At 38.4% G+C, this 26,565-nt stretch overlaps 1 protein-coding gene across 1 annotated transcript; it reads right to left on the bottom strand.

Annotated features, from left to right (window-relative positions):
• Window positions 1-1,168: 1,168 nt before the first annotated feature.
• Window positions 1,169-10,127, bottom strand: TMEM33 (transmembrane protein 33). Its single transcript, XM_082051112.1, has 8 exons — window positions 10,049-10,127; window positions 9,901-9,965; window positions 8,652-8,746; window positions 8,027-8,214; window positions 7,009-7,076; window positions 6,097-6,230; window positions 4,321-4,404; window positions 1,169-2,961 (listed from the first exon to the last, which is right to left on the bottom strand). Exons 2-8 carry the CDS (start codon window positions 9,955-9,957, stop codon window positions 2,832-2,834), a joined length of 756 nt encoding a protein of 251 aa, XP_081907238.1. The 5' UTR covers window positions 9,958-9,965; window positions 10,049-10,127; the 3' UTR covers window positions 1,169-2,831.
• Window positions 10,128-26,565: the final 16,438 nt, after the last annotated feature.

Here is a 26,565-nt window from a genome sequence, read left to right on the forward strand (position 1 = left end):
TTCACCAGAAAAATCTCAACCTATCACGACGCAACCAGCATTTCATGCATTTAATTGTACCATTAGTATACAAGCAGTCACAAACTGTGGGAAGGAAACAGGCGCAACGACAGAGTGGTTTTGCCAGCATTGAGTAAACTTAACAGCGTTATCACTTAGGCAGCCTAAAGGCTACAGTAAAAAGCATAGTTGATGCAGAGTGCAGGTCAGTTGCTAGATTTGTTTGGAAGTTATTCTTATGCCATTGTTCCATGTTTTCTTGGCACAATAAAGAGGTAAGTTTTACCAGGCCACAAGTAAAATCCAGGTTTCGCTTGTCAAGCAATTCCTTGCAAATCCAAGAATATACTACTAGCCAAATCAAATCCCATTTATGAAAGATGTTCCTCCTCTTGATCCTTTAAGGCTTTTCCTAGTTAGAAAGAGTTAACAAGAAATCCACATAAGCTCTGCTTCATGGCACTGTCTTCCAACTCTCTACTTACTGCAATCTCATTCATTTATTCCTTTAATCTTCTTTGTCCATTCATAGAGTTGGATCTCAAGACTTAGCATCCTTCAGTTAGTTTCAATACATCATATCCAATTTAGACTCCTCTCTAATTTAATAGCAGCATACAATTACAGGAACAGTAGACTGCACCATAACAGCAGTTTTAGACCACAAAAATTTGTTCAGAAGTAACATGTTATTTTGCTTATATTAATTACAAGAGTATTTCTTTGCCTTCCACTCTCAGTATGGGGAACAAACTTAGATGACAAAATGAATTTTTAAATCACAGTGGTGCAAAGAGCTGAACAGCGTCTGATGTCACAACTCAGAAAAATATACGGCATAACAAAAAAGAGGGTCTAGAACAGTGCTGAAGAACGGAAATGATGATAAGTAGGTCTAGATTTCTGCTCTGATTAGGTACCTTTGTTGCAGTGCTCATTCTTGGGGTAAATTTTGAAGGAGAGAGTCATAAATATTTGCACTTTAGAAGGCAAAAATTCTTTATAAAATAATTGGGAAATGCACAGAACCTTATGTCCCAATTCAGAAGCAGCACTGGGAATATAAGAACATGCACACATACGCACGGGACAGCATTCTGCTCAACTTCCAGGTGCAAGCGTCAGTATGTTCTGTTAGTGAGAAAATAAGCTTGAAGAGCCTAGCAAATTACATTTAACACTCCTTTTATTGCAGTAGAAATTTTAGTTTTTATAAAATCCTCAAATTACAGGATATACATATAGTGAATCTCATTGCAAGTCTTTAGCAGCTGTAGAGCATTACTGCATGCAGTTGCTTCTGCAGTGTGCAAGTGTTCTATAAATAGCTAATCATGTTCAGAGAGCAAGACAAGTAGTCAAAGAATATCATATTCAATTACCAACTAGTTCATCAGTACCAAGAGGTTGAGCAAAAAATAAGGTTATAAATACAGGCTGTGATCTAACAAACTAATACAACTGGGAAGTATGAATGATATCCACATCACAAACAAGATAACTCAATAGTTACAGGAAAATACTTTGCTTCAAAACTGTTTTCAAAAGTGTTTCACATTAAGATTTCTCCGACCAAGGAAGAATAGTTAAGTACAGTGCTATAGAAATTTACAAAAGGCCAATGAAACCCATTTACTTTATGCAATTAGAATACTAACATTAACTACAGAAAACTAGGCAAATACTTTGCCTTGAATTTACAGAAAGCAGTTGTGTCCAGACAGATAATATTCTTTTTCCATTACCTACCTTCCAGCTGCTGGGTGAATACATAATCAATTTAATATTCATTTCTGTAGGAATGACACTGGCTTCAGATCAGTCAGATGGATTTATGCTAAAAAATCCTACACCCATTTGTTTCAGGAGCTGCCTAAACAGGTACAATCCCTTATGCAAATTTCCCATCACAATGAGTCTCAGAAACTGTAAGAACAATTTATATAGAGCTAGCTACAGATTAATTTTCTAAAAAGCTGACATGCTTGGATTATTGCAGTTTCACATTTGTGTAGAAACAAGAACAAATTTGCAACGATTCTGCAAAAGTTACTTAGTTTACATTGATTAGTTCACTTAAGAGATGGTTAAAAGTTTAAGCATTGCAGTTTTGTCTGAAAAGCCCACAGGTCAGCAATGCAGCTTGGTAAAACATCTTGTTATGGCAAGATAACTGCACAGAGTTTCCTGCGATCAGAGTGTTGATATTTCTTCCAACAACATGAAGACTATTTCACAAGGTAGAAACTTGGAAGAGTTCTTTATAAGTACTGCAAACAGAAATAGCGTCTCCTTCAGAAAAGGTGTTAACTATGTCAGCTTGATAGATTTTAATCTCTTTTGTGAAATTCAAAGTGGGCCATATTTTTTGCATTGAATATAGTAATTTAGAAAAAATGACTCTACAGATATATCTAATAAGCAGAACACTGTCCAAAGCATATTGCATAGGTATGCATACCAGCTGCTATCCACTGGAGACATCCTACAGTATCTATAGATCAAACTAACAGAAGCCTACTGAGCACAGGCTTCTAAAAGTTTTAATCAACCTCAAACAATCCTTGATTCCTAAAAATCAATTCTGTATGACCGGGCATGTTTTGGATAGTACACAGCTACTCTTTTTCACCAATTACCAATACAGCACAGTAATTTTAAGTTTCCATGACTTGCTTTTGATATGCTAAACTTCATATTATCTCCAAGAAAAGCATATACACATTTTTATATAGCCTGGAGTGAGACTGGTGTAAAACCAGGATTTTATAACATCAGCAGAAGTACCAGCTGCTCATAATGTTCACAAAACACAGGGGCCGGAAATCTGGCTATGCAACAGTTGGTGCCAATCTGCTTATAAAGGAAATGCTGCTGAGGCATAGTCTTCTTACAAAAACAGGGCATGAGGGCTTCATTATTAAGTGTTCAACAACAATCCTCAGCTCGGTGAAGAGAGTCCTGAAAATCAGATTTAAAGAGAGTTTTAAAATCCTACAGCATTTAGCAGAAGTAAAATCTCAATCTATCTTTTTCATTCACTACTTTTCTCAACACCCCCCCACAAACTCTAGCTAGCAAGTTCTTTAGATCAACTCAGCGTTGCAGTATCTTGCAAGAGCTTCAGAATTCTTATCCTTTAAACATTAACATTTTAATTAACTTTAGTTCAGCAGCTTACAAGGTAAGGACAGATATAAAACCAGCAGAATTCTACCTTCAAGAAAAACAAACAAACAAACCCCAAGCACTAAAAAAAAGTAATGCTCCATCAGAAATAGTGTAAGGAGTTGGGAGGTAATTGTGTGTTTGCACTGCTTCTTGACAGAATGCAAGAACCCCGCACTCTAGAAGCGACAACTAGAAGACAGACATGAGAAATAAAACCCACAACACCAGTTTCCTTCAAAAGCACATAAATGCCAGAACATCTTGGATAAACTAGTTTTAATATTGCAAAACTTAAGTTATTTTAGATACCAAAGTAGTAAAGCACCTTTGTAGATATTTGTTGTTAAAAAAAAAAAAAAATCCATGTACTAAGATGGAGCAATTGATCTCTTACAAAATGGTAAGGAATACGAGGCAATCAAGTTTATGATTCTCAGACCTGTCTTTGCATACAATGACAGCCAAAGTCACTTACTTGGTACTTTAGCAAAACATTTTCTAATCAAGTAGTGATCATAATGGAAAGTTCACAAAATCTTACCCTATGCAATGCTTGTAATAAGAAAAGTTCTGAGAAAGCACTAATCTGAGCAAATCCTCATAGAAATATTTATGGTTTCAAAGCCATAGCATTGATTTGACCAACTTTCAAATAAAATCAAGAAAGCTCTATTTCAGTTATAATTAACCTGACTTAAGAATTTAACTAAAGGAAGTAATGAACATGCTTAAGATCACCCACAGGTATTTTTTTCTCTCAACATTACACAAGTTTGTAAGTGCCTGTTCATGTATAGACTTAGCCTCAGACAGGCCTGGAATCTAAAATAAGAATATCTTTCTCGTAAATGGTCACAGAACAATTAAAAGACTTTCCTCTCCCAAAGCATAGTTTTAATTACAAAGGCATGTTCTGAAACCTCCCACTCAAGGTGGTACATTTTAGAGAAGTTCAGTTACATGAAATAAATGTAACCTTAAACCAGCTAGTTGGGTATTTTTTTTAGCATCCAGGTGTATTCCACATTCTATAATTACCATTTGCACATTTAGTATTATAAGTTATGCATTCATTTTAGAATGAAAAATTTCTGAATGCCTAAGACTACGCAGTTTAATGTTAACTTCCAAAATCAACTTCATGCTTACCGACAGTATGGATTTCGCCGAGAGGAGTAGCGTAATGTGAGAAATCTATAGTAAATGAATGGCTGGAGCAGACTACCTTGCCCACTGAAAGAGAATAGAGAAGTAGAACTTAATACTAACAAAAAGAAAAAAAAAATCAGGACTTTTCCTAATAAAAGCAATCATACTCCTTGGGATCAAAAAGGCTACATTGGGATCACATTGGTTCAGATAATCTACATGTGACAAGAAAAAGTACACAAACTTACACTTAGGAAAGCAGAAACTTACATTACAGAATAGAAGTGTTCAATGAAGCAGTTTTTAATTAATATAAAATCAATACAAGAACAGCACATTAAGGTTTTTATATATCTCATTTCTGGTGGTGGACAAAGAATCACAGAAGTGGTGGATGCCTGTTCAGTATTAAGGAAAAGCTTGCAGGCCAAGCACAGAAATTGGCTGACATAAATAGTCCAGTTACAGCAAGCGCTTTCAGCTCATCGTAGCACTTTGAATATATGGGCTGCATTTCTAGTATCTTTTGCAAAACTTCCCAGTACACGCTGGACACTACTATAGATGTATTGAGACATTACTGCCAAGCCAATATCTGACTATTTCAGTTACAATGAAATTAGGTTTTAATACTTTACAAAACTGCTGTTTCACATGAAAGTGCTGTAAAATAGTGAAAGGGTAGCATAGAAACCATACATAGCAAAGCACAGAAATACCATCAGTAATTTCAATGACTGAAGCCTCTTTATATAACACAATATTAAAAAGCTCTATTTGAAGTTTAACATGACAGTCCCAGTAACTAGAACACATTCAAGCATAAGCAATATCTTTACCCAGAAGAAAAAATATAAAGTGAAAATAAAAGTGAACTACAGGAGAAAATCTTGCATCTGTACAGTATTTACAAGCATTTAATATGCTAGGACAGTTTGAATAACAAATTCTCACAATCGCTGCACTTAACCATTACACAATTTTAAAATTTGGCATATGATCTTTTATAAGCTTCATGATCTACTACATGATGTATCCAAAGTAGCAACACTTCTCATACTAAAGTCTCCATAGAGATAGGAAAAAAAGAAAAAGAAGTTACCCTAAAGAGAAGTTTTAAGTACTTCAAAGTTTCAGATATTGGATACAGAGAGTATCCATCCATCTCTCAGTTGGTAAGTGGCCTTAAGTGAAATGGAATCCTTCAGGACTGAAGCATTTAAGTGTTCAGCTGACATATTAGAGACAAATTATGTATTCTGTCAGCTTCCACAAAGGTGAAGCCTCCCTTCTGCTGCCTGTGAGACCACTCAAGACAAATGTTCTCACTGTGCTACAACTTGTATAGAAAAAAGGGCATAACCTACTTCTGCTTGCACACTTTTAGCAGAATGAAATATCATGCCATCTTAATTTATGGAATCTAATAGTAAAAAATAAGAGTTCACTTTCAATTATATTACATCAACCTAAATGAACAATGTAGGAGAACACGAGTTACAGGCCTGAAAAACTTTGATTTGACCCAACAATGTCGCCCATGCTATGACAGGGAAGCGTTTTTGGTGCTTAGTTATATCAGAATTAATGGGTTTTTTTATTTAATGATGCACCAACTTGAGAAATCTAGTATTCAAATAAATGTAGCTCCAAGTTCAAGCCTTGGTCAGCCAGAACCATACAAATGGAGATCTATGACCCACAGAGAACTCAATTACAGAAAGTAATCCCACATAGCAAGTTTCTAATTCTGAAAATATTTATGGTAATTCTTACCTGAAGAGCATAAAAACTGTAGCTGGCATCAGGAAAATCTCATTGCAAGCAATGAATTTTAGAATATTCTGTTGATTAGCATTCAGTTTCTCTAAAAGATTTCTCAGAAAGGGCAAACTATTTGAACTCCGTGCCTTTGAAGAAGAAAAAAAGATTGCGAGAAAACATACAAGTTACACCTACCTTCTCCAGCACAAAGAAATCAAAATACTAACAATTATCATTTATAACTCATTTAAGTATTTTAAGACTAAGTCATTTAAAGGTATGCAGATCAGTATCTCAAGGAAAACTACTGGAAGCTTGGAACTCCGTAATTACATAGAGTTCAATTAAAATCATGAGGTGCTGCAGTTCCCTCCCACACCCTTTTTGGTTCAACAGCACGGAGAAGGCCATGAGCCTTATGCTGCCCACTAGGAGGAAGCACCTATGGCAGCAAGACAGCCCAGTTAGGAAGACCAAAGGTTGGACTTGTATGAAGCTGCACAAGGCAGTTCACTGAGCATCAAATCCAATGGCAAGTATTTTCCTTGCTAGCCTCACCCTGCATTTTATTATTTTACTACTGAAACAGAACATTCAGTTTCACAGACTATGGTTTAGCTTGAAAGCATGTCTTAAGTTTCAACGTAACTGCTACACAGCTTTTGCTTCCTTCAAAGAACAACATTTGAAGAAAAAGAACTAGTGTCAACTCCAACATGGTTAAGTCATAACAGAAGGGGGAAAAAAACAAACCACCAACCTAAAAAAAGACTTCTCATGTTCCCTGAGCTGAGATTCCATACTACAACGTCACTTTAACTCCTCTAGCGTAGCTAAAGGAAACCATAGCTGCAACTCAAACCTGTTTATAAACCCCAAGAATACCAGCAGTATTAATTGTATCAAAAAGCATGTAATACTTACATCAAGAACCTTCTTCGTATACGTGGCAGCATGAAGCAAAGAGAACAGCAGAACTGGAAAAATACTCACTGAAGCAAGCGATAAGGAAAATTTTAGGCTGCACAAGTGCTTCATTTCTCCGTGATGTTAACACACAAGTAACAGCTTGATGGTTGGCTGAAATTATCTGTGCTGTATTAAAACATGTATACGTCTAACATCTGTATTTATAGCTCTTTGCTTCTTCCACCTCTTCACTATACACTTTTATTAACTTCAAAATGCGCACATATGTAGGTACGCAAAAGTACAACATACACCATTACACATCAGTGCATTTCTGCTGGAGTGCATTCTTCCTGCGTGGAAGGCGTGTGTGAGTTTACTACCTAAGATCTATCAAATACATGTAGTAACAATACTTTTAATTAAGAGATGCTACAAAATGCATTTCTTTACCAAAGAACATGCAGTTGCCAGCCATTCAGATTTGAGAGAGCAAGAACATAGACATGCCTCTGTCAGAAACATTTTAAGAGTAGGATACTAAGCATATATACAAAGTGGCACAAAAGAAAAGTTGGTTCTTACATATCACCTTTGACAAGCCACAGGACTAAGTCTTTTTTTGCAGACTTCATCTGTTTAATAACTTATCTCAAAAAGCTACTACTGTATAATTATCTCTCTACATGATACGTGTCCTACTCACAGTGAGGAGTCATATATAAACTCAGTACTGGTAATAAATGAAAGCTACCAACTTCTCAAAGTATCACTTGAGGCTGGTCATAAAACCCACTGAAGTCTCAGGTAAAGAAAGCCTAAGTACGCAGAGACTGCAGTCCACTATAGAGGTAATTAACCTGAGTATGGATCAATCAACATAAACCTCTCCTATTTTACACAGAATATTCTCTATGAATAGCAAACATATTCTAGTTTAAACTAGTTTTTCAACCCACGGCACAGGTGGTGAGAAGAATCAAGTTTTTAAGATATTTAAAAACATCACCAGGGTGACCAAAGCAAAGGATACTTGTAACAGGGTAGGAATTCACAAAAATAAGTGAGTACAACAGGTAGTGGCAGCTGTCCTCCAGCAAGGCCTGGGCCAGAAACGCCCTGCTAAGCTGGAAGTGCGGAAGCCTTTGGTGTAGTCGGAGGGCACTAGTAAGAGCGTTAGCCAGCAAGGCACGCTGATAAAAGCTCGCTGCTTCATGCAACCTGCAAATCATCAGAGGAGGCGTTACCATATGAACCAAGCCCCTGCTCAGAAGTCTTCCACCCTTGAGAATTGCATCACAATTGCACAACACCTGAAGTATTTCTATTATCATACACAAGCACTATTATCAAAATACAACTCAAAAACTTGTAACAGCGACTTACTGCAGCTGCCAAAGGTAAACCAACTCAATATATGACTCCATAACCACAGATAAAACCACACATTTGCCAGTACTTTACAGTTGTTCAACACATTTTCCAAACGTGTCTACAAGTGTTTCAAACCAACCTAAAATGGATAAACTGTTCTTACAGAAATCACCCGAGTAGGCTGAATAATAAAATTTACCCTAACATGGAAAACAACTCTTTGAAAAGGGAGTGTATCTACTTTGCAAATATTTAATGCTATTTTACAAAATTACAATACATACCCTAGAAGAGGCAGGACAAATAAAGCTGAGCAGTAAACTGTGAACAAGCGGGAAATCCACATTGCTGTATCCAACTTGTTAGCCATCAGAAATTGCTATATCAGAGGAAGAAAAGAAAAAAAACAACCCCCACAGATGTTGATATCTTAATATTTGCATACAATGAACATTCTTCTGTTCTATATTAAATTGTAAGTCTTTCTCCAACCTCGAACAGAATCAAATCATATCTTGAAGCAAAGAGCATCTTTTTCATCTGTATAAAACTTGACTCATACAATGTTACTAACCATATCAAAAACAGCTTGGCTGTCTCAGAATCAAGAGGCTCCTTTGTACATTGCAATAAAACACAGTAGTAAGATCTTGTGTGGAGGCAGCTTTTCTGAACAAACAAACCTCACAAGACAGCCAGCTTCCAAAATGCATCATGCAAGGTCTGACTTTCGTATCTATTCCTTTAAGGTTCCTTTTAAAATACACTTCACACACCTAGGGCTAAATCACATTTCTTATGAAGGAGGAAAACAGAAGGGATCTGGGAGATTTAGCATAGCTACATCATAAGGAAAGTAGCATCATTTTGGTTTACATATTCTTGGCTGCAAAAAACAACAACACAAAAAACCAAAATAACAAGAACAAAAAAAACCACAAACACACACACAAAACCCAACACAACCAAACTTTTAACAGTAATCTAGCAGCTCTCCTTAATCACAGTCCTCTTCACACCTGATGCAGTCTCGGTACCTGAATGGCTCTAACATCACATGCTTTGAGACATTAGGTGCCTAAGAGACAAAATATCAGCTCCCTTTCACCTGAAAGACCTCAAGATGTTTTTCCAAATTTGAACCAGCTTTTGAACACTGCTCTTTTCCTCCACGTTCGTAGACTCTTTTTATGAAAGTGACCAGAAATTAACCTAACCTGAAAGCGCCTTCATGTCGTCATCTCCTAACTTACGTAATATAACCACAGACACATGGTTGCTGCCGCACAGAATTAATTCTGATTGAGGCATTTCCCAGAACGGCGGCGCAGCAGCAACACGTTTTCATCCAGCAAGTGGAAAGTCCGCTTCCCCCTGCCCGGGCGAACAGCACACGGGGCGCCCGCGCTGCCGGGGAAGCATCGTGGCCAGCACAGGATGCTCCCGCTCTCCCCGCAAGAGCCGGGCCGGCGCCGCGGCCTGCTGCCCCCCGCACGGCCGAGCCGGGCCGGGCCGGGCCAGACCGCTGCTTACCACCGCTCCGCCGCCGGCCCCGCCTTGCATGGGCCCGTTCTGTGTGGAGTCTGCCATGGCTGCACCTGCGGGGAGAGAAGCGCCTCAGCAGGGATAGGGGCGACCGCCTCCCGAGCCCGAACTCCCGGCCCGGCCGCCCGCGACCCACCGCAAGCGCCACAAATGGCCAAGCACCACACACCGCCGCACTCCCCGGATCCGGCCGGGCGTCACTTCCAGCGGCCGCAGGGCCTGCCGGGCAATGTAGGCGACGTGACGCAAGCGACCGCCCCAGGCGGCGTCACAAGGCGTTGTCGCGGGTGGCGTGGGGCTGCCGCTGGCAGGGGACACGAGTGGGGCGGAGGTTCGCTCCGGCCCCCGGGGCTCTGCTATCAACAGCGGGCCCGGCCACTGCTCCTCAGCTGGCTATGTGGGGTCTACAAAGAGGTTCTGTATTGTGACAGCGACGGTACCAGTGCTCACTTGGGCACCTGTCTGGAGAGCGTTTGCTCACCGAGGGCCAGGCAGGCTTTGCAGAGCCACTTACCGAAACACAGACTTAGGAATCGTAAGGTCCCAGGTCTCAGACGGTGCTCTCCAGTTCCCCAGTGCTGTAGTGTCATGGTGGTGTCACACAAAAATGATCCAAATAAAAATTAAATATAATCGTGCCTCAGGTGGTGTTTTGGGTGTTACTGGTTCCCTATAATGTGAAAGGGAGGAACAAAAAAAAAAAAAAAAAGCAAGCTTTTTTGAAGCTTCATGTGCCCAAACATCCTGCAAGCAGTATTAAATTAAAATGCAGAAGCTTTGAAGTAAGTTTCTGGAGTCTTTGGTCTATAATCATTTAACGCTAAAGCAAAGGAGCTTTAATCAAGTACTGGTATACCAGCAATGTTGACAGGAGGACCAAGCCAGATAGCACAAAGTGGAAGTCTCCTGCTCACTCTGCAACATGTCACATATGAGATGTGCAAGGTTTTGGGAAAGGTTTATCCTCCATTAATCTGACCCTTGTCTTAATATTGGTCTTTTGGTTTGTTTTTTTTGGGGGTGTGATTTTTTTTTTTTTTTTTTTTTTTTTAATGACTGGTGCTAGATAGCTGTGTGAACATGTTTCTGTTCTCAGCTGGACATTTGTAAATCTAGTCTAACTTGGCTGAAGTGATATCAAAGTAAAATAAAATAAACTGAGGGCCTCAAGATAGACACCTTTGCCTTTTAGCTCCTGTAGCCTCGTGTGGTTTGTACGCCCAAGTTTCTCTCAAGGATGTGCAGCAGGTTCCCCCTTCTGGCAGCATGAGTTCCAGGACAGCAAACAATCTGCTCCAGTTTCTAATCATTCCCAGGTGCTTTCAATTACTCTTTAGCAGCAAAAAAGACATATTTTTGTGACCAAGGATGTTAGCATCAACATCCACAATAAGCCTCATCTCTGGTTTATGATGATTGAACTTGAAGATTGATGGGAAGAGACTTGGGAAGGCATCAGGAGAATGTGTAATGAAGTATGGTGATGGGGAAGGAGCAAAATGAGAGTCAGCTGATAGGGATTCTAATAACATAACAATTACAAGTAAACTAAGGCTTGAGGCTAATTAACACTTTTAAAATTGAAGATGCAGAACCTGATTTTCCACTTCTTTTCCCAGCCACTCATCTCTTACTAAAGTGGCTGCAAAGTAGGCACAAGACTTACCTGCTGTTTTGGGACCATTTTTGTATGGGTGGAGAACACTGTGTATAAACAGCACTAGAGAATGAGGGCTCTCAGTGTGTCTGCTGGATGTTCTCAAATGCATAATATTATGCTAAACCAAAATTAAGGCTTTGAATATTGCCACAATAAATTTAGTTTAACTATTACCAAATTGTTTTCTTTATTACAAAATAAAATGTTGGTGTATCTAGATTTCTTTAGATGCAACTGAAAAACACATTGAAGACAACCAGATGTTTAATGTTGCCAAACTGAAATGTCACAAGTGAAAAAACCTTTTGACCAGTCTACAAGATTAGGTATTTCTTAAACGGATCTAGGATTACAAATCCATACCTATACCTATATGCTTATTTATTTCTTAGCCAGGAGACCTACGTAGTTAAACATGGAACTGCTGGGTAAGCTCAAGTGGAAGAGGTGAGTTTACAGATCACAGAAGGAGGGGCTGGCCACTTGGGGAGAATATAAGGCTGCTGTCAGAGGGTGTAGAGAGGCAACTAGGAAAGCTAAGGGCTCTTTAGAATTAAACCTGGTGAGAGGGGTCGAGGACAACAGAAGGAGCTTTTTCAGATACATGGCAGATAAAACTAACACCAGAGGCAATGCAGGCCCACTGATGAATGAGGTGGGTGCCCTGGCGACAGAAGATATGGAGAAGGCAGAGTTACTGAATGCCTTCTTTGTCTCTGTCTACTCTGCTGGAGGCTGTCCGGAGGAGCCCCATACCTCCAAGGCCCCAAAGGAAGTCAGGACAATGGAGGAGTTTGCCTTAGTTGATGAGGACTGGGTTAAGGAGCAATTAAGCAATCTGGACAACCATAAATCCATGGGTCCATATGGGATGCACCCGTGGGTGCTGAGGAGCTGGCTGAGGTCATTGCTGGACCACTCTCCATCATCTTTGCCAAGTCTTGGGAAACAGGAGGGGTGCCTGAGGACTGGAGAAAAGCAAATGTCACTCCAGTCTTCAAAAAGGGCAAGAAGGAGGACCTGGGTAACTATAGACCAGTCAACTTCACCTCCATCCCTGGGAAAGTGATGGAACAAGTTATCCGTGGTGCCATCTCAAGGCATATCAAGGATAAGAGGGTCATTAGGGGCAGTCAGCATGGCTTCACCAAGGGGAAGTAGTGCTTGACCAACCTCATAGCCTTTTATGAAGACATAACGAGGTGGATAGATGATGGCAGAGTGGTGAATGTGGTCTACCTTAACTTCAGTAAAGCATTTGACACAGTGTCCCACAGCATCCTTACAGCTGAACTGAGGAAGTGCAGTCTGGACGATCAGGCAGTGAGGTGGACTGTGAACTGGCTGAAGGGAAGAGGCCAGAGAGTCGTGTTCAATGGGGCGGAGTCTAGTTGGAGGCCTGTATCTAGTGGAGTGCCTTAAGGGTCAATACTGGGGCCAGTACTATTCAATATATTCATCAATGACTTGTATGAGGGAATAGAGTGCACTATCAGCAAGTTTGCTGATGACACCAAGCTGGGAGGAGTGGCTGACACACCAGAAGGCTGTGCTGCCATCCAGCGGGACCTGGACAGGCTGGAGAGTTGGGCAGGGAAAAAATTAATGAAATATAACAAGGGCAAGCGTAGAGTCTTACATCTGGGCAGAAACAACCCCATGTTCCAGTGTAAGTTGGGGAATGACCTATTAGAGAGCAGTGTAGGGGAAAGGGACCTGGGGGTCCTGGTGGACAGCAGGATGACCATGAGCCAGCACTGTGCCCTTGTGGCCAGGAAGGCCAATGGCATCCTGGGGCGTATTAGAAAGGGGGTGGTTAGTAGGTCAAGAGAGGTTCTCCTTCCCCTCTACTCTGCCCTGGTGAGACCACATCTGGAATATTGTGTCCAGTTCTGGGCCCCTCAGTTCAAGAAGGACGGGGAACTGCTGGAGAGAGTCCAGCGTAGGGCAACGAAGATGATGAAGGGAGTGGAGCATCTCCCTTATGAGGAAAGGCTGAGGGAGCTGGGCCTCTTTAGCTTGGAGGAGACTGAGGGATGACCTTATTAACGTTTACAAATATATAAAGCGTAAGTGTCACAAGGATGGAGCCAGGCTCTTCTCGGTGACAACCAATGGTAAGACATGGCGTAATGGATTCAAGCTGGAACACAAGAGGTTCCACTTAAATTTGAGAAGAAACTTCTTCTCAGTGAGGGTGACAGAGCACTGGAACAGGCTGCCCAGGGAGGTTGTGGAGTCTCCTTTTCTGGAGACATTCAAAACCCACCTGGACACATTCCTGTGTAACCTCATCTAGGTGTTCCTGCTCCAGCAGGGGGACTGGACTAGATGATCTTTTGAGGTCCCTTCCAATCCCTAACATTCTGTGATTCTGTGATTCTTAGCATTTGTAATTCAGGAAGGACTGAATACACACACAAGCAAATCATTAATTTCTAAGGTCTGGTTTGCTGTCTGTCAGTCATAACATTAAATTTTATGTTTTCTTTTAGAAAAAGTTATCTTTCACAGTAAATAGAATGTTAAACCACTGTTTATTCCCAAAAGCTAATGGCTTAAGAAGTACCATGCTTTGGCAAACTTAATAAGGAATATCACACTTGTTCCTTTGAAGTCAAGAAGTCTCCTTTGGTTTATATCTGTTTTTCTTTTCCCAGCTTTCCTCTTCACTTTTTTTCTGCATTTATTGTTGCATCTTTTTTGATATGGTTTCTCCTGTTGAGCAATTTGGACCATGCTACTGTTTACTTTAACTTGAGAGAAGACATTAAATTATATCTTAAGAAATCTAGTGTCAGCTTATCCCTTGCCTGATTCTCCTCTGCTATAATACTGCAGATTGAGCAGAGAGGAGGAGCAGAAATTTATTCCTGTTTTATTAATGATCTGGTTTCCAACAGCTGTAAGGGGATTCTTCTGGCACCAGTTTGCTTTCATTGGTGATGAATACTTCAGATATTTAGAAGAGTAATTGTAATTGCCAAGAACTTATCTACCTCATTAACAATACAGTCCTATTTCTCCTCTGTGGCAGCCCATCACAATCAGCACAGACATATATGAAGTTGTAACTAATACAGCTCTCTACTTCCCCCCAGCAAATTGAAAAGCCTATCAGAGAATTATTGGCAGTAACGATACTTGGGATCAGATCTCAATTTAAAAAATTATGGTTGCGAAGAGATATATTTTGACCTTTTGGGGCACAAATGTATACACCTACTTCCACTAACACACTTTGAAGTCTCAGATTAAAAAAATAAAACACCTTAGTATGTCTTTAAAACAATATGCATATTTTAGAAATATATGAAAGAAAATAAGCAATGCTTTGCATTTGCTTAGCTCTGGCTGAGACTATCCAGACACTGCAAGTTTACTAATGCTCACAACATCACTATTAGTTAGATGTTCAGTGAGGACTTTGGGTCAAAAAGGTTAGCAATTTTCTTGTAGGCACACGAGCAGTAGCATAGGTGTGCTGGAAATCACAGAATGGTTAGGGTTGGAAGGAACCCATGTAGATCATCTAATCCAACCCAATGGAATCCACAACTCCTGAGTCCCCATTATCACTTTCTTTCTTAGTCACTGTGTGTTTTCAGATGAAAAACTCCATATATAATTTGAAGCCATTTTGAATATCCAAAGAAGCAGGCTTTTAGGGTGTTTCAGATTAACTACTGAGAACCTCATTACAGACACCATGGAAATATTTTATAAACGAGTTATTATTAAATAAATATTGTCAGCTACAATAAATATTTTATAGAACCAGTATTTTGCATTACAGGTTGTTTTAAATTTGAACTTTTAATTGTCTTTTTAAAAGCATCACCATCAGACACATGCAATCTTGTATGGTCTCCAGTGGCCTCAATTCTCAATTGTTTTAACAGAAGCTGATGTTGTGTTGTTTATGTGCTGCTCACCACCTTGCAGCATGGGGCACTTGAGGTTCAGATAATGATTTATCTATTTTGTCCTTCTTGATTTGAAAGAAGATACTGTTGCTGACATCTGCATACAGTTTTCATTTATTTCAAATAAAAGAACATTCTTCCAAGGCCGATAGGATCGCAGTTTCTCATAGCCAAACTAGCTCCATTATTTGTATCAGTAGTGGATAACGCAAATCTAAAACAAGTTTTTATGCAAAGTTGTAATGAACAATTTGGTTCTTGTTTGTGGTTATCTCAAGCTGGCTGTCCAAATCTCAAGAAACAATGAAGGACATCGGGTCAACGCCTGTTACATTTTTCAGAAAAAGATACAGAAGTCTTCTGTCTCTCTCTACCAGATTGCTTTGTGATTTTTTCTCGATGGTCTGTAGCAATATCAAACATGCTCTTCTTTCTTTTCCCTCGCAGCTGAAGTTTCCATTTACTCACCCTTCCTGGAAGGATGACCCTTTTAATCACTAAGTGCCTGCCAAAGCAGTGAAAAAGAGAAACCACAACCTTTCTGAAGATGTGCAAAATAGGAGGATATTTCTTCCAGTTGCTTTCTGTGACAGTAGTTTTGTAACTTTCAACATTTTGATATATCCATGTGTTATTAAGAGGAGTAACACAGAAGCTGTAAGTGTAGGCTTAAGATGGTACAAAGAACTATGATTAGTCTATATATATTTAAAGATTGAAGGCTTAGCATGTGATTGAATCAGTGAGCAGCCTTACCAGTGTATTTTATTTGCAATGTCCAGCCCAGTAAGGACATGAAAAATATTAGAAACTGAAGAATGGAGAGAAAGATGGGCAAGTGTTCTTTTAATAAATGCAAGGAAGGTTAGGAAGATTTTAGAATTCTGCAGCAAGAGACCATATCAACAAATGGAGGGCCAGAGTGAATTATAGATGTGAACTTTTGACTACCTGTACTGCCTGATTAGAAATACCACAGCAGGAAAGATCGATAAGCATTTTCTTGCAATCTCGAAGAAGTATCTGGAGGTGTATTGATCAATGCTGAACTCAGTTCTGAGTTGTTGGTAAAAGGCTCCTTTTCTCCTGCTAATCACAGGCTACAATGAGGGAATAAAAAGAGGACAAGGGAAAAAAACCCGAAGCTGTGAGATTTCCCGAGGACGAGCTCAGTTCATGATGCAAGGAATGTTACCTGTACGTATGCATAGAAACGTGCAAAGAAATATTCCCTTTCTGTAATACTATCCTATGAACTGAGCAAAAACTCCACAAATGTTGGTGTCAGTAACATCTGACACAGCACTGCACTAATAACTAAAGACTAATGACACTACATCTGTGGTCTAGTCTTTTTCAGCAGAGATATTAATGAGAGGGGTTACACTTCTGCCAGTCATTTGGTATAAGCAGATGTTTGCAGAGAAATAATTAGGATTGCAAGCTGTGTAAACTGAATGAAAATGAACCACCAAGAAATTTGTTGCTTTTCTCTGAAGGTGGCACAAGCCAAAGACTTCCCTTGACATAAGTGCGCCAGTCAGAATGTGGGGAATCCCACCCCATTCACACACAAAACTTTTCTCACAACTACAGCAAATATGAGGGCTGTATTTTTTGTTCTCTGCACCCACAAAGCTGCCTCCAGTTTCATCCACAAGCATCTTTAGATGTTTGTTCATGTCTGCCAGTATCATCTGTACTCTCAAGATAATTACAAGCGTACCTAGGCAGTAAATGTTTTACGAGTGTATATATAAATCCTTAGTAAAATTAGAGGAAGCTTTGAAGAGAAGCTTTTGATTTTGGACAGTTTTTACACAATCCAGCACGTCTTCCTAAACAGGGTATGTTCCAGTGGTCTTATTTATTGCATAAATTCTTCTTGGATCTTTTACCACATACTGCAGGTGCTGAGTTTTCAAAAGCACTTTGCAGTACATAAACTCTGAAAACTTTCTGCATTCTTTGTGAGATCCCATTCAGAAATTCACTTACAGAAAACTGGTTGGATAATTACATGATAGGGATATGTAGAAATACTTGTAATGTTCTGTATTTGATATTAAATTGTTTAAAAACAGTGGACTGACATGTTCTGCAGACATTTTATTGTGGGGTTTTTTTTTGAGGTGGGTATTTTTATTCATTGGGGTTTATTCATTCACAGCATACCAATCCAAACCTAGGAGGCAAATGATCCAAGAGTTCCAGTTTATATAGTTAATACCTCTATTTTTTAATTTTATTCTATATAATTTAATTAGATTAATCTACGTTTATAATCATTGCCAAAAAAGAAAGTAAATGCATATTTTATCCAACTCTTTCTTGTGGCTAGTCATAATCAATAGGAGTTTCAAACTTAGAAAAGATAAAGAATACATGGAAAGACAATCAGGTTAATTAAATTTGTCCTTCCAGACAGTAACAGGTAAAATCCATCCATCTAAATCTGATCTAATCGTGTGCTGAAGTGGCGTGAAATCGAATGAAATCAAGCTGTCCATATTCCAGAAAACATTCTTAGTGAGATGTAAAAATCTTCAAGGATACCAGGTAGTCAGATATTCTACTGATAAGTCAAGGGTAAGTTTCTCACTCAGTCATAATGTTTCTGATTTATATACTGACCATGGTGGCTAGTAATGGACACTTATTCTTCCATGTTCTGACTTTTGCAGAAAAGAACTGTCTTACATTTCTTCTTTGACAATTTTGGTTGCTTGTACAGAGCCACTTTATTAGAAAATTAAAATACAGGGAGGTTAGGGTTCAAGGGAGCTATCTGGCATTAGGAAGAGGAAACTGTAGGCAATCTAGAGAAGGTCACAAGTAAAATGGAGAGTTAAACACAGAGCATATAATGGTCAATGATGTATCAGTCAGTGGCACAGGAAAAGATGCACAGGGAATTCAGGGAATGTCTGTAGAAAATTGCCTATACTCACTGTTAGATTCACTGCGGTTTAGGAGGGCTTTTGGGGATATGATTTGGGAGATATTGTTCTTTTTGATATGAATTTTGATGAGATGCACACGTCCGAAAAGTATGCAAATGTCCTTGATCTCATTTTCCTAATCAAAAGATAAAAGAGGATTTTAAAAAAATTTTCTTTGTCATAGATAAGATTGTCTTACATTACAGTTTGTCCAAGACCACTACAATAGTTCTTTGGTAAGATAAGATGTCTGGTACCTTTGTTTTAATCTTCATGGATGACATTAGGTAAAGGGCCTTTATTAAAAGCCCTGGTATATTACAAAGTCTGGCTAGCTTGTCATGTGATTCCTTCAGAGTAAAGTTTAAAATAATTCTGACAGGAAGAGGAAAAAGTTCTGGAAGATCACCTGACATGACAAAATTCACACTGCGATGACTGCGTGAGTGATTAATATCCTGGGAAGATGCTTAAAGGAAAAGGAACACAGCCAGTGCTCAGTATGGTTCCCGTGATATCCCACTGGGGAGGCAGAAGCTATGAGAAGATGTCCTCAACAGGTAAGTTCATGATGGGTGATATAGGAAAGACATGAAGATGTTGGACCATGAGTCACTCATGCCAAGGGTTTTAAGCAGCATTCTAGGATTCAGACTGGCACAATGGATAAAAAGGAAAAAAAAATAAAAAGAAAAAGAAAAAAGAAAAGGGAAAGCTGTAATTCACATACTAATTTTAGTACAAGTAGAAAAAAAAAATCAGAGAAATAGAGTTATTAAAATAGATAAAGAAACTTCAATCAGGAGAAGGTTGAAGTGCAAGAAGCTGTAGCAGGTACTGTGCTTAGTGACAGGAATGTGCTTGAGAAGTGAGAGATGAATAATACAAAATGAGAGAATAATTTCCATGCAGTGGTATATTTCCCAGAGGTACTGGAATCTGTATCCTTGGAGATTTTCAAGACTTGTCTAGAAAAAGCCACAGGTGACTGAATGTCATGTTGGTAATGCTCCTGCTTCAAGGGGGAGGTTGGACCACCTGGCCCCTGGGATCCCTTCCAGTCAACATTTATATGATTCTGTGAAAAGTGAGGGTCTTAAGCAGCAAAAATGAAGGAACTGGAATAACTAGTGATGGGTGTGACATCCACCATTGTCAGGATAACAAATACAAGATGGAATAGCAGGCATGGTTGTTAAGGAGTACTGAAGGCTAATGACTCTTAAAGATTCATAGAAATTAGAGTGATAAATAACAGAGAAGGCTAATAACAGAATAAATGTTCTCAGGAATTCCATTATTATGAAAAATGTTGATTTCTAAGATACAGATGAACGAATACAGATTATTTGTAACCATACAGTGCAGCTATTCTGAAGTGTTACAGATCACAAACTTCCTTATCAGTACTGCATCAACAAGCTGAGCTGCTACATCGATCTTGGTTTTGGAAATAATACAAATATTGTAAGATAACCATCTATTGAAAATAATGGTTTTAAATAAATTGAAGAATAAACAAAATATATTTATGTAAACTTTTTATATTTTGTAAGAATATTAATCAATAAATTAAGTAAATGGTTAGTGGGGTCATCTATACAGAGGAATTCAAGTAAAGGTGAAATAAGAAAATAAAAATTATATATGCTGTAGCAGGATGTCTGTAATTTCTTCCCCAGTCTCTGGAAATGGCAAGAGGCAAACCCCTCAATTTTAGGTAGTGTAGGCTGCTGGAGGAACGACAGGGAGGTTGCTACTGATGCCACCACCCTCACATGATCTGAATTAAAATGTACTTGAGAAAATATATTGGAAATAAACACAATGGATGAGATTCATTAATGTAACAAACAATTAAAAAATAATTACATTGTAGTTCAGCTAGAAGTCAATATAAGTTTATGACAGGTGTCAAATAGACTTGTTTCTCTATAAAAATTAAATGTAGGAGATTTCTGCTATCTCATCAATTAAAAAAATTGCTGTGATGCTGCATGGCTCTGCTGGGGGATAATGAGAAGGGTATTAGAAGAACTACAGGTAAGTAAGGAACCGGCTCTGGCAAAGATGGCAAAGATTAGAAGTGGAAGACTGATGGGTACTTACTAATGTAGCTCCTTAAAGATAAATTGCAAGACTGTTCTTGTTCATTATGCTCATAATTGCATAATGGCATAGCTATTAGTATGGAGATAACATTATCTGCAGTGTTGCAAAGACAGGCAGAATCTTCAAGACAAAAAGAATGCAAAAAAATCTGAGTGGCTTCAAGAGCCTGAATAACAGAAACAAGATTGAATTCAGTAGGATTAAATGCAAAATCATAACCACGTGGTCTCAGGAAAACTGGTAGGGGAAAGAGGCATCATCTCGAAGAGACTTCAGTGGAGCTGAAGGTACCAGGCTACCACAGCACAAATATGAGCTGCCAAAATGATAGGCAATGTGAGGGATAAGCATGATCCTCTAGGCAATAAGAAAAAATGGGGAAATATTATTGTCATTGTATGTGGCACAGATGAAACCTCATCCAGAACACACTGCACAGTTCTGGTGACATAAGTTCAAGAATAAGGAACTGACACAGAAGTATAGAGAGTTGTATTCTTCAGGGGAAGAGCTGGCTTTATGAGAGGACAGTAGAAGATAATTGCTCTGTGTTAGATTAGGTAACAACAAGACAGGCATGCAATTAGTTAGTTGAAGCTGATACAAAAATTAATGGGTATTAATTGTTATTAATGTATTTAGAGTAGAAACAAGAAGCAGCCTCCTAACCAAACAAGCAGAATATGTACCAGCCTTCCAGTGAGAACAGTGAAACTGAAACATCTAAATACTCCTAAAAGGGAGTTTAGTAAGTTCATGCACCTTGGCAACCCAGGTGTTTCCTCCTGAGATGTTAAGGAGAAACTCTGTGTGAGTCATCATTAAAGACTTTCAGTTAATTATATCCATTCATTGAGAGGCATGAAACAGCATCAGACATGATTGTTTTTACCGTATTAGTTTAAAGGACACTATGAGCATATCCACAAAGTTAAGAAAGGAGTTAGTGCATCCTCTGAGATCTGCTGCTATATTCGTTTGTTACCTGAAAAAAAATGCTGATAGTGTTGATATATTAAAATTCTTTAAAAAATATATTTTTTCAGAGCAGAAATGTTTTTTTCCATCATGAGGTTTTTTTTTTTCCAATGTATGGAAATTAAAATATTTTGTATTTATTTTTAATAATCTCTAATCTCAAATCAAAAAAGTACTCTGCGATTTCTGAGGGGAAACGGTTTTGCAAGATGGCTGGAAAAAAGCATCTCTGAGGTTCTGTTTTTGGTCAGGACACCAATTATTCACCCAGTTAAGATGGTAACAACTTTCAGTAGTTGTCCATGGCCAATATAAGGTTGCTGTCAGAATTGTATGGTTGAAAGTATGGTAACCTTGGTAAGTCTGACTGCCCAAATTAACTACAGTCCTACATAAAACCCGCTTCCTCAAGAATATTTTCTAGTGCCTTTGCTTTTATGAAGACCTCTATTTAAAAGAAGCTTTTTTTTTTTGTCCCCCAGAACAAATACTAATATTGGTAACATTTGCTACTCTAACGACCTTACTATCCTACAGTGACAGTATACACTTCTAACTGTTACATATGACCACGCTATTTTACAACAGTTTTAAGTCAGAGATGCCTCAGGCGTAAACCGTAAAATTTAATTATCTTCGCCTGTGTGCATCAGCTTGTGCAATTGAATAAAACTCATGTCAATCAAATATTTTTTTGTCTTGGCTTTGCATAGTGCTTATCGGGGGATTTATCACTTAGCAATCAAACTGGAAAATAATCATTCAAAATTCAAACACGCATGACTTAAAAAAGCATATAAATAAGAACATGTAGATCTGTCTTCTAACTGTAACTTTTGATTGATGATAAATTTCCAAGTGAACCATTAAATTAATGCATTTCTGTTCCTAAAGTATTTTTACTTCTAATTAGAGTATAAACTAAAATAGGCATTTGATACATGAAAAAAAATATTTAGTGTAGGACAATAAACATCTTTTTGTCCTCTTTACTTGATCAAATACATGCTCACCATAAGGACACAAATGCCTCTTATATTAATCCTCTTACCAGTATGGTACTTTGTGTTCAGTGAACAACCCAGAGATGAGACTAAACACTTCAAAACTGATAAAAATTTGAATGGAGGGCCAAATAGTAGCTAAAGGCTAAGACAGGGTTAATAATCAAATATATTACATTATGCCAAAAGAATGAGCTGTGGTTTCTCATGTCTTCTGAAGATGCCATCTCTTGCTCTACAAGAGGTCAGAAGACAGATCTGTTTTCATTATGTCCCTGTCAGTGCTGGAAAACCTCACAATTGATTCTGTTGTGATAAGGACATCACACCAGGTACAGTGCAAGCCTTCCTCTCACTAAACCCCAGTGAATGAACAAGCTGGGAAGCCCGACATCAATAACATAGCAGATCATTAGTAAACTTATTTCTGAAACATATTTTGGAATTCTGCAGTTCTTAAGACTTCTTACATAGTAAATGGGTGAAGAAACTTGGCTAAATTTCCTGTTTCTTCAGTTTTCTTGGGATTCAATTTAATGGAGATTTAGAGCACTATGATCTGATGATTTGTATTCCATGTGTAGTGGAATATTAACTTCCTACCACACCTTTCAAGTAAGTTTGTTCGTGACAATCCGGATATCTAATTATCCAGAAACGGGATTGTGTCTACTTGTTCGTGAAAACTGAACACACAGGTGTGCTTAACTTGGTTGAAATGACCCCACTTACTTCAGCCAGGGCCTCAGACTGCAAAAGCCCACCAAGAAAAAAATGTCTTTTCCTCTGAGCAAGTGCAGCATTCAGCAAAGCCTCAATAGCCTCATTTAAGGTCTTTAGAGGTGGCGATAACAAAAGCAGTAAAGCACAGAATGATGATGATGGCAAAACAGTAGTGGTAAGTTCTGTTCATCATTTATTACATAATTATCTCATAAAATTTCATTGGAGACCCTCACACTAAGATTCTTCTTGTTTAAAGTAGAAGCCAATCTAAGAGTGCAAAAAAGGTCATTAGAAATGAATAGTGAATAATATTTGTGACAAGAAGGGTAGTTAGGAAAAGTATTTAACATATTGAAGGACTTTTTCAGTGGTGTTGGCATCTGAGTCTTTCTGGCATTTGCAGATATAGAATTGCATGATATCTTGCAGGAATGGTATTTCTCAAAGAACAGCGAAGTTTACTAGGAACCAGAAATAGTACGGGGGGGGGGATTTCTTCTTAAGCTCTTAAGGGGACTTTCATGCCATTTATCTATTCTTTTGGAAATGGAACACTCATGCCATCTAATCACGACTTCCTCAGATTCTGAAAGACTGTTAAAAGGAGCACATTGATACCCAGTGAATAGAAATACAGTATCGCATTTTGGATTTGATCTGTTCTGTGCATTCTTTATATTCAACCCATAATATTCAAAGATTGTTTTCATGAACCTAGCTTGTTCAGTCACTAGTCATCTGATTTCATTCTGCTCTGGAGATCAGTGTGAATAGTTTTTCTTCCCTATTTGAGTATTGAGTATCAAGCCATCTAGTTTGAGAAATACTTTAAAAGATGTCTACCATATGTATTAGTTATACACAAATAGAGATAGTGCTTCAATTTCTGTCAGTTGCTAAAAGCTTTTTCAGTAGTGCTATCAGCTGAGATCAGTTTGAGTAAAGGCATTAAGATCTGGTATCAAAATAGAGCTTTATTTTATGAAGAATAAACTCCTAAGGCTAATATCAAACAGTTAGGTGACTTGAGATTAATCTTTGGTTAGATCTCGCCTCTAGAGACCTACTGTGAAATCTTGTTTTAAAATCATAAGTGAAAATCAGTTTAGTGGTTTCATACTTGTTCCTTGTAGGTATCTGTCTAGGTAACAAAATCACCACACAATTCAGTGTGTTTATCAGTCTAAAAGTAAAAGCAACTAGAAAAGAAAAATATTTTTCTAGATGAAATAGAGTTTGAGTTACATTTTAAACTACAGCAAAAACCCATGGATGAGGAGGCTCAGTTTCACTCCTTTTGTGCTACTGACTTAAGTGAAATAGATGGGCATAAATATCAGCACCCCTGTGCCTTAGGATCATAACCATTAACAAGGCTGCTGAAACACATCCTTACAAAATGAAATGACAATCTTAATTCGAAGACCTGTCTGTAAAGATCCTTTTCCTGCCTGTTTAGGGAAGTCATGACTCTTGGCCACTCTCTACAATCCCACATAGTCATCTAGTAGTCCTGAGATAACATCATTTTGAAGATATCATGTTCACTTGGAACCAGGATAGAAAGTATAAATATAAATGATATAGATTAATGTGTTAATTCTACACCATCATTTCCCATTGCACTGGAAATCCAGGGTAGTCAGATTGACACTGGCTCATTTAAACTATTTAATAAAAAAGATTCAGAAAAATGAATTTGAGCCATTGTGGTAGATCATCCACACTGCCAGCTCCTACTTTGCTCCTTGTTTCTGCTCTAGGTTGCTTCCATTAGTTTTCTCCAAAGCAAATCTGTAAAGGAGCCAGAAAGCAGTCTAAACACAAGTTGTTTGGTCATTTGGACTCGGTCATACTGCTTAGTCCTTTTTGATTTAGCAGTATAGACTAACTAACCTGTGAGTTATCGCTGAGATTCTGATACACAGGCACCTTCTGACTTACCCTGGGCAAACATAGTTCTTGCCCCTTACTGCAACAAAGAAACTGTAGAGGTAATGCAAACTCTGTATTCTGGTCCTTTTTCTCCATGCTCATATCATGCACTAGGCTCGGAGTGTCTTTGTCGATGGGACCTTTTAACCGGGGAAATAAATTCTGACAACTCTATTCAGTTCCTGTTGGTTTTTAAAGAAATGTCCCAGCGTAAGAGAAATTTCCTGCCTAAGATCCAAATTGCTCTTGATATCTTAATAATTGCTGTACTAATTAAAGATGTTTCTGTGGCAAGATTTTTTTGTTGTTGTTACATAAGCTGTAACCAAATGAAATCTTACTCATATTCTAAACTCTGATTCCATCAGAATGGATTTGGTTTCTCCTGGATGTTTGACTGCATGGTAGGAAATTATTTGGTCCAAGGTTTTTTACCTAATAGTGCGAGACAAACAGGATAAAAAGAACTCACTCCTTCTTTCAGGTATTTATAAAAGACTGTATGAGAAAATGACCGTCAACATAAATAAATAAAATGGGTCAGGATGTGTTCTCTGGGTGTACGGATAAAATATACAACCCCTACCAGTCTGCCAGAACTACTTATTTGGAACAGTCCCAGCTACATATTTTCCCCAAAAATTATTCCCAAATAGGCCAAAACCCTGTCAATGAGCACAGTAACAATCAAATAGGTATGGGCTAATACAAGCCACTTAGACATAAAAATTATTCAAAATGTTACGCAAAAGCAACTAAAATCACAGGCAATTACAGTGTTTAGTCTTCAATCCTTACCATCAGTCTGGCTATCACCGCACACAAAGACCGGCCATATCCTGCCATCAAGCTGTCCACAAGCTCTTTTTACCAGAGGAAAACAGACATATGATCAGATATATTTTCCTAAGATGCAGCACAGTACGCAGCCACGTAATTGCATTATACTACTGGTCCTGACTGTAAGCAATGAACCTGGCAAGGCAGTGTTCTGGGCTAACAGTCCTAATGGGCCATTTCAGTTGTTTGTTTGCAATAAAAAACCTGCATTATATACCAAGATTTAGGATCCTTAGAGAAAGTTGTTAAGCTCGATATAGTCTGTTCTGGCAGCAGCAGACTTAACATAATACAGCAAATTTTTAAAGAAAGGTTGGATATTTCAGTCTTATATTAAAAATATTTGCATACTTCCATTCAAAATGTCTGTCTGAACATGTTACTGAACACGGCTGAGATAAATGCTGTGTGTGGCAAAGGTATGATAGGCCTGGATTTTAATAAAAAAGTATGCATGATTTGCCTTTTCCATTTATTGTTGATACACAGATTGAATACAGAAGGGTTTGTTTCTTCCCTGGATGGTTAAG

Source organism: Streptopelia decaocto (assembly GCF_964273445.1).
Source record: "Streptopelia decaocto genome assembly, chromosome: 4".
Taxonomy (NCBI): Eukaryota; Metazoa; Chordata; class Aves; order Columbiformes; family Columbidae; genus Streptopelia; species Streptopelia decaocto.